General features: G+C 36.8%; 2 protein-coding genes across 2 annotated transcripts; one reads left to right on the top strand and one right to left on the bottom strand.

The window, feature by feature from the left end:
• The first annotated feature begins 5,308 nt into the window (after positions 1-5,308).
• LOC140975877 (secreted RxLR effector protein 161-like) lies at positions 5,309-5,674 on the top strand. The gene has a single exon (XM_073439803.1). The coding sequence runs from the start codon at positions 5,309-5,311 to the stop codon at positions 5,672-5,674; it is 366 nt and encodes a 121-aa protein (XP_073295904.1).
• A 751-nt stretch (positions 5,675-6,425) lies between these two features.
• LOC140975223 (uncharacterized TPR repeat-containing protein At1g05150-like) lies at positions 6,426-9,450 on the bottom strand. Its single transcript, XM_073438812.1, has one exon. The coding sequence runs from the start codon at positions 8,994-8,996 to the stop codon at positions 6,591-6,593; it is 2,406 nt and encodes an 801-aa protein (XP_073294913.1). The 5' UTR covers positions 8,997-9,450; the 3' UTR covers positions 6,426-6,590.
• Between the last annotated feature and the right edge of the window lie 175 nt (positions 9,451-9,625).

The raw sequence follows: 9,625 nt of genomic DNA, 5'->3' as shown, positions 1-9,625 counted from the left end.
GCTAAAATCCGGTGAGAACGGGTAAAAACCGGAGAACCATAAAAACCGGTTGGTTATTATTAACCCTGAATAAGTCGTAACCTTCGTTCTCGTGTCTTCTATGGTGATATTTTGGCATATATAACTTTACCTCATAAAGCAGGTTCCTACAGAAATTTGCTCCGCTAAAACAGAGAATTCAGAGAAAAATTTGAATTTTATTTATTTTTTTTAATAAAAAAAATTACATAGAGAGGAGGTGAAATGACGCTTGGATGGAAGGATTTGGTGAATTCGATTTTAACTTCTTGGTTTGAATCCTCTGTAAGGTGCGCTTGGAGAGATGTATTTGAAATTCTTGAATTTTGATTATAATTTCATTGTTTAGAATAACACAGTAGATCGAATTTTAAATCAACATCTTACTTATTTACAGATTAGTAATAGAAATAGAATGAATTGTAATAATATCATTATTGGACGGATTTGAAATTCATCAAATCTTTAATAAATTTGAAATTTAGGATCTTATTTATTTAAATAATAAAAATATATTTAAAAATTTTTAGATTTAAAATACATCGAATTTAAGGTGACATTGATGAATTTTTTTAATATATGGATTTCAGTAATTTTTGAGCTTTTCAGTTGTCGAGACGAGGTTTTCAAATCAATCTTTATACAAACGGATCTAGAGTTTATTTCTCCGAACCCGTTTTTCTACACTTTCCAATATAAAAAATGCGCTTCATCCAATTATTTTTTTTGTCAATTCAAAAAAACTAAATTTATTATATTTTTAATAAAATATATTATATCCGTCTCAATTATATAGAATTGTTTGTTTGTTTGTTTTTTGTTGCCTCAAATATATAATCAATTTTCTCGTATAATTGTTTTTTTTCTTGAATTTACTAATATATTTATATTAATAACACAAAATATAATGTATTTCAAATGAAATCATTATCAGATGAATTTCAAAGTCATCTTAATTAATATAAAATAGTACATAAAAAATAAAGCTTAATGTTTTATTTTTTAAAATAACAAAAATATATTTAAATATATTTGTATTTTAAATCCAAACACAACATTAGTTCATTTAATTGCTTTATTTACGCATATCCAAATAAGTGAATTACTCGAAAAAAAGAAAAGAAAAAGACAAAAGTAAACTGTAATCACAATTAGACGATGTTTGAGTAAATTTATTTAAAGTAAATTACAATTTTTTTTTACGTATTATAAACTGTTTTATGAACATGTGTATGATCTTATTTTGAAAATAAGACGTTAATATGTTTAAATGAACTTATTATAAACAATTTAAAGATATTTTGATATTATAATATATTTTCATTGTCAAAATTACTATAAAAAAATATCCAAATACAGACCTCCTAAATTGTACAGTACAGAGCATCTCCATGGCCGGGCCTTTCTTCAACGCATCAGCACCATCACTATCACCTATAGCATGCACAGAAGAAGCCAAATCACTGTGGTAGATGATTGTAGAACGAATTGACCAGCGGTAGAGTCGGCTTGACTAGCGGTAGAGTTCGCTTTGGATCGAGTTCACTGGATCGTAATCACTACCAAACTTATCCCAACTAATACTATTCTCCATGATTCACTGGATGGATCGAGTTCCCTCCACCTTCCAGCCACAGAGAAAACATCAGAATTATCATTATTTGTGCTCCCATACTTGAAGGAATTGATGATCTTTTAACAATACCCTCTTCGAAGAGATGGTTAGTTCAAGATGGCGTGTAACCTATAGTTACTGTTAGCCGACTCAATAGAAGAATGAAATATGTGGGACCCAACACCTTACGGCACAAAGTTGACTACAGTCATGCACCACCTCTGTCCGCGTTCGTGTTTGACTTTCAACCTTTTAACCAATATCTCAAGGTTATCAAAAAGCTCCCACGTATCATCGAACACAATGCCATGGTCCGGGGTGGTGTCAGCCCATTCTTCAGTGTTCTGTTTCTGATGCGGCTCCACAACAATTTCATCCAAGATTAAGAAAGACGAGGCCACCTCTTTGGATGCTTGCAAAACTCCATTTTAGTCCTCCAGTGGCATAAGATTAAGGCCAAGGTCATCAAAATCGCGGTCCAAATCACCAGCTCCGTCGTCGTATGTCGAAGTAGACCATCAAAGGTGAGACCCTTTTCGCCATCAATGAGTTCTCCATAGGTCCCCAAAGTCTCATCAAGACTCACATTGATTCGTTCCTCGCTCGATCTATTCGGACTTGGTGTCACGGACCGGGTTACTGAGACTCGAATAACGAGGTTTCAGGAGGGAACCATTGATCAACTAGGTGTTTATAGCAAATCCCGATAATTTGAGTGAGACCCTATACATTCGAGGATCAAATTTCCTGAAAGGACTTCAATCAAGGCTTAGAATCGAAAACAAGAAACAAGGCTGTTCAGAACACCTATGTTTGGAAATGAATCAAAATCAAACGAGATGTGACGCAGAAAATATTCAATACCTAAGTCTTTTGACCGAGTCAAACTTTTATGTTCATATAGTTGGAAAAATTTTTATTAAGTTATACAAAGCTTCTTATTAATTTAATTATAATTAAAAGATTTAATAATGTATAAATTTTATGTTATTTATTGGTCATAGATTTGTGTCCTCAATAACTCCTTATATCTTTCTCATGCCTCATACAACTGCTCGAAGTCGATCTGCCTAAAAGTACTGATCTCAATCTTCAATTGTGCAGACTTCGCAGGGAGAAAATATTTAGCAAGGAACTTCGTTGCCAACTCCTGCCATGTCGTGATGCTCCCCAAGGGAAGCGATTGGAGTCATCCTCTTGCTTGATCCCTAAGAGAAAACAGAAACAAACTTAGTTTAATAATATCATCAAGAACATTGTTAATCTTTACCGCGTCAGTAATCTCCAGGAAAGTTCTCAAATGAACACGAGGATCTGAAGTGGCAGTTCCCGCAAACTGGTTCTGTTGAACCATATTTATCAATCCAGGCTTCAGCTCGAAATTGTTGGCATTTATGGTCTCCCGAGCAATGCCAGAATAATGAGTATTGATCACTGGTCGGAAGTGATCTCTGATAGGTATAGCCTCTAGCGGGTTATCTCTGTCATTCTCTATGTTTTCGGTCATTGCTTGGATTTCTTCTCTTCTTGCTTTTCTTAATCTCCGTGCAATTCTTTCGATCTCAGGATCAAAGATAAGCCAGTCAAGACTTTGCGATCTTCGCACGCACTGTTAAACAAGGAAAATGAACAAATCAGTGATTATAAAATAAATCTAAATTAAAATCTAGATTAATTGGTAACGATACAAATATAAATTTAAATTAGACACTCTCCGGCAACGGCGCCAAATTTTTTTTTTCATATTTTCCGCTCGCAAGCGCACAGTTGTCAAGTTTTAATATATGAGAGTAAAGTATCGTTCCCACGAGGAGTGTATTAATAAACATATATCATTGCTTGTAATTAAAATACTCACGAATTTATTTAGAAGAATCAATAAAAAGTTTGGTCTATTTAACATGAATTAATTGCAAATAAATAGTAATCGAATCACCGAATTGAGAAATTATCAATGAGAGAAAATATCTAAACGAGTAATTTCACTAAGCTTCAACGATAATTATTCTCGATTGAATTTATATTCATGAATTTCAATTATTTAATGGCCAATAATACGTAATTATTTTATTCTCCCTTTCCTAAGTGAGAATAAATTGTATCATTCAAACTTCGATCCAAACATTCCTAATAAGAATCTAAATTTAAATGATAAATACAAACGATGTTCTTACCTGGGCCTCGCTAAAGTTATGCGCCTTCCGAACGATAAAAACATTCAACGATGTGTCTCTAATGATCTATGATCCTGGTCTCTCTCTCGAGTTGTAGAATTAATCAGACAACAAACAATTTATGGTCAGTAAATTGCAAGCAATTTAAAATAAAGAAACACAATTAAACCGAAAGGAATTCAATCACATAAACAAATGAATCAAATTATCGTATCAACAAAGCTATATCATCTTCTAGAATAGAAAAGTTAGTTCATGGTGAAATCTAAAAAAAAACAAAACATGTTCGAAGGTCTAGACATCACAACACAAGAAAAAAGGTGAAAGAATCAGGTAAAAAATCATAAGTGGCATCTCTGTCCCCAGATTTGTCGTTCTTCGTCTTCGTGATCGATCTTTTCGCTCTGATTCTTCTTCTTCGGTGTGTGCTCTCATCTCTCATGTGAATTCTCCTCCCAAAAACAGCTCTCTCTGTTGTGTAGTTTTCTTTCTTCTCTTTATACACGATCGACAGCCATAAGTCTGTTTCTGCACGCCTCTTGCGCTTGGGTGCACGTGATCCAGTGCTACCACGCGCAAGCTTCTGGAGTGTGTGCGTCTGTGTTGCACGCGCATCCTCTGCCTGTCTGCCTAAACATCTGCACGCGCGGCTGCGCGTGATGTGGCACAGCCATGCGCGAGCTTCTGCCCTCATTTGCTGCAACTGTGCACGCGCAGCTGCGCGTGAACTGGCGCGCCCGCGCACGTCCTTTTGGCCGCGTAGTGCTCTTCTGTGCGCACGACTGCAAATGATTTGGTGAGGGTGCGCGCGCAGCTCTGCCTTTCTTGCATCAACTTGCTTTATGTACATCTTTTTCTCCATTCCTGTATTGACATTCAAAACGACCCAAAAAAGCATAATTTCGTTCAAAACTAACGTAATTCTAAATGGATTCTTGTATAAAATAAGTGAAATTCTTGCACTTATCAACTATAAGTAGACATTTTCTCATGTGTCTAAGAAAGATTCTCTTTGAATAATTATGGAATTAGTTGCACATTTTGACATCGAGCTACAATAAATGGATGTGAAAACAACGTTTCTCAATGTTGATCTAGAGGAATATATTTATATGAAAAAATCATAAGGATTTTCCTATAGTGATGGTGAGCAATTGGTATGCAAGTTTAAGAAATTTATATATGGATTGAAATAGTCCTCCCGTCAGTAGTATCTAAAATTTCCTGATGTTATCTTTTCATTTAATTTGGTAGAGAACATGATGGATCAATGTATGAAGGTCCGTGGAAGTAAGATTAGTTTCCTTATCTTATATGTGGATGATATACTACTTGCAACCATTGATAAGAGATATCTAAATGTCCATCTAAAACTTTTGATATGAAGGATATGGATGATGCATCTTATTTCATTGGCATCAAGGTACATAGAGATAGATCTCGAGGGATCTTACGACTGTCTCAATAGACCTATATCAACAAAGTTTTAGATAGATTTCGGATGAAAGATTTTTCACCAAGTGTGGTTCCCGTAGTGAAGGGCGACACATTCAATTTAGATCAATTTCCAAAGAATGACTTTGAAAAAGAACAAATGAAGAACATTCCTTATGTTTTTACTATTGGAAGCTTGATGTATGCCCATGTTTACATTAGACCTGACTTTGCATATATAGCTGGAATGCTAGGGAGATATCAGAGTAATCCCGATATGGATAATTGGAAAGCTGCAAAGAAAGTGATGAGGCACCATCAAGGAACCAAGGACTGCATGCTTATGTTCAATCGAATTGAGAATTTTAAAGTAATTGACTACTCTGATTTAGACTTCTCTTGCTGCAATGATTCAAGAAAATCCACTTCATGATATATTTTCTTGCTAGCTAGTGGAGCTGTATCTTGGAGAAGCACAAAATAGACTTTGACTGCGACTTCCTCTATGAAGGCTGAGTTCGTATCTTGTTTTTGAGGCCACCTTACATGGTGTTTGGATGAAGAGTTTCATTTCAGGGCTTAGAATCGTGGATTCTATTTCTAGGCCATTGATATTGTTTTGTTACAATTCAGTTGCTGTTTTTATGGCAAACGAAATTTATTTCTATATTTTTGTCAAGTTCTGCTTTCAGCTTACATTTACCTCTATTATATAACAATATATGCTCCATAGTTCAATAATATTAAAAAAAATCTCTTATGATATGATTTCATGGATCTTTATTTGTGAATGAATCTATATATTCATATTTGACATAAAAAATAATATTTTTTTACTAACGATCCAAATAAAATACTTGTTTCACAAAATTAATCCGAGAAACAATCTACATGATTTTTTGTGATAACATAAATCCCAAAGTAAATTTATATCATTTTTATATATACCCTTTTTCTAAAATAATTATCTTAGTTTATCCAAAAATATCAATTCCGGCTCCTTCTCTACCACGGTAGCAGAACATCGAATATCAACAGATTGTTTGATGCATTTGCCAACCCAAGATTGCAATTAGCACACAAAAAACTTAACAAATCAACACAAAATCTACATTGATGAAACAGAGACTCGCAATCCAAATACAAGAACAAGGTGAAATTTGAAATCCCAAGAGACTCCAAAATAGGAAAGAAATAGTTAAGGGTCATCACTCCAAAGAATTTTACCACAAAATGCACACAAAACCATCTAAAAACATTTCACAAGTCAAATATTTAAAAAATAAATAAACAAAAAGTTTACGCACGCATTTATCATACAAAAAGAAAGAAACTTGTGCTGGACATTGCTAAGAGCCCCTAGCCGAGGAACCTTTGGACCCAAACCACAAGCATTTATCTTTAACAGCTTCGGATTCGTTTGCATATTCTTTAAATTTGTACTCTTCCTGCTTGCAAGTAGATGGCACTTTTCCTTCAGAGTAACATTGAGCACACAAGCTAAATTGATGTTTCACTTCCTTGAATCGGGAACCGATAAGGGGATATTTGCAAGTTGCACAAACATGGCTCCCATGGCGATTCCTATCACCGTTTTCAAGCTTTACTAGAGTAGACAGGATACTAAACCCCCATTCTTGATCATCAAACATGGCGACAAATTCGGTCAAAGAAACCATGGAGTCGTCCGTTTCTCCATGGATTTCAAATATTTCACTTAACCCATGGGAAGGAATGTAGATGGCTCTCAGTAGCTTGATGTGTCTTTGGGCATCTGATTTCTTTATCTGCGTGTTGCCTTCATTCACGGGTTGCCACAAAAGTGACTCATAAGCAATTCGTTTCCGCTTGTCAGGGGATCCGCCGCAAAGGGGAGCAATAACTGCAAAAAACATGCCCAAATCCACCCGACCAGACTCTGATTCATCCAAAACACAGAGGATCTTTTGATTTATCGCTTTGATAGCTCCTACTAAAGTTTCCGGCTTTAAGAAACTAAGTAACTTGTGAAGAATCACTTCTAATGAAGCCTTGCGTATTGATTTTTCAGGTATACCTCTGCCAGAATAGGACACTGGGACATCACTTTCACTCATTTCCTTCTTTATAAGTTCGACATCACAACGATTCAACCGTGTTACCCTCTGGAAGGCTCTAATATCAAGGGCAATAGCTAATTCTGGCCTCAATGTGGTTTTCTCACCCACGGTCTTAAATTTCGAGGGTTCCACCGTAATGAAGGCAGCCTCGCCATTACCATTCCCCCTCAACCTCTTCTTCTGTAGTTGCTTTAAATGAGATACGGCATCATGCAGTTCAACTCTGTTGGTCATTTTCAAAGCTTCTTTCAAAGCTTTCTTCGCTTCCTCCGATTCTCCAGCACCTAACAAAGAGACTGCCTTATTTAGCTGTGCCCTCCAATGGTTTGGCCACACACCCAAAACCCGAGTGTACATCTCGGATGCCCTCTGATACCTACCCATGTCCATGTAGAGGCCACCTAAATTATACAGAGCATCAACATGGCCAGGCTTTAAATCAATTGCCTTTTGGAATTCTTTTATTGCATTATCATCATCACCTATAGCATGTAAAGCAGAAGCCAAATCACAATGTGCATCAGCATAATCGTTCTTCATGTAAATAGCTTCCTCTAAGGCCTTAACAGCGGCCTTGTACTCCCCTACACCAAAAAGTGCACTTCCCAAAAGCTTCAACGCCCGAAAATGAGTTGGACAAAGAATAGCAGCTTCTCTATAATGCTCACAAGCTCCAAGAACCATTCCTTCGCCTTCAAGAGCAATCCCCAAATTAACATGAATCTGAGGCAATAAATATGCCCATTGATTCCCACCAGCCTCTGCTGCATCCAATGCAAGAAGAAACTCTGCTTTGGCCTCATCATACCTCCCAAGAACATATAAACAATTACCTGCTCTGAAATGCGGCTTCACATCACCAGGCATCAATTCACACGCCCTCTTAAAGCTTACCAAAGCTTCCTTAAACAAACAATGTTCGTATAGCACACGTCCGATAGCCATTTGCCCATCAAAAGCTTCGGGTCTTGAGGGCGCCCTATCAGCCCTCGACCTCAAAACTCCCAAATCCTTCACAAAAGCCCTATAATCACTACCAGACTCATCCCAGCTAATCCTCTTATCCGAAATTTCACTGGATGGGCCGAGCTCCCTTGACCAGCCTGCATCAGAGAAAACATCAGAATTATCATTCTTTATCTTCCCATCCTTTAACTGTTTGGTTTTCAACCTTTTGATCAATATTTCAAGATCATCAACAAGCTTCCATGTAACATCGAACACAATGCCATGATTCGGGGATGCAGCCCACGCTTCCGTGCGCTGTTTCTTGTGTGGCTCCATGACACGTTCATCCACGATTGAGGAAGACGAAGCCGCCTCTTCGGATGCTTGCGAAACCCCATTCTTGTCCTCCAAAGGTTTAAGGTCAAGGCCAAGGGCATCGAAATCCCGGTCCACATCACCAGCTCCATCATCATATGTCCGAAGCAGGCCATCAAAGGTGAGACCCTTTTCGCCATCAATGAATTCTCCATAGGTTCGAAAAACCTCATCCAGAATGGCATTGATTTGCTCCTCACTGAATTTAACCCTAGGGTTTACTGCCACCACCAGAGCTGCCATTTCTTCCCGGTTCAGACCACCATCCCCGTTGGTATCAAACTGCAGGAATATCCTCTTCACCTTCTCCGATCTGCTCCCTCGACTCGTCATAATTCCGCCTCTATCAACTTTCTGCTTCGATTTAGCGTCACGAATATGGGTAATGAGACTCAAATCCCCAGATTTTTGGAAGGGAACATTGAACCACTTGAAATTGGGAACCACAAAATACGACGACAAAGAGTTCCCAAATCCGAGCTTCAGCTATCAATCATGGTACCCAACTCGAACAATTGACCCTCCATGGATCCAGAAACTCGAGTTTTTCATCAAATCCCGACAGTTGGAACGAAACCCTATACCTTGAAGAATTAAATACCCTACAAGGCGCCACAACTAGGGTTCAAATCAGAAACAAAAAATAGGGTTTTTCACATATGGATATGAAATCACAAATTTCCTCCGTAAAGAAGTGATCTTGAAATGGGGCAGCCTGATTGGGATTTCGGAGGACAAGAAGAAAGAAACAAAATGACTTCCTTTTTCTTTGCCCAATTTTTTTTATATTATTTATTTTCTGGTCATTGATTATTATCGGAAATGGTGGATAGAATCATATCCCTATGTTTAAGAATAAAAATATCATAAAATAAAACAAAGGCAAATTTTTTAAAAAAAATATCTAAATATATCTTTGATTTAAAATTGAGTATTTTGATAAGTTTTTTTTTTACAAATCA

This window comes from Primulina huaijiensis, chromosome 4 (genome assembly GCF_012295235.1).
Source record: "Primulina huaijiensis isolate GDHJ02 chromosome 4, ASM1229523v2, whole genome shotgun sequence".
Classification (NCBI taxonomy): domain Eukaryota; kingdom Viridiplantae; phylum Streptophyta; class Magnoliopsida; order Lamiales; family Gesneriaceae; genus Primulina; species Primulina huaijiensis.
Note: the sequence above shows the minus strand (reverse complement) of the source record. Positions and strands in the feature narration are given on the sequence as shown.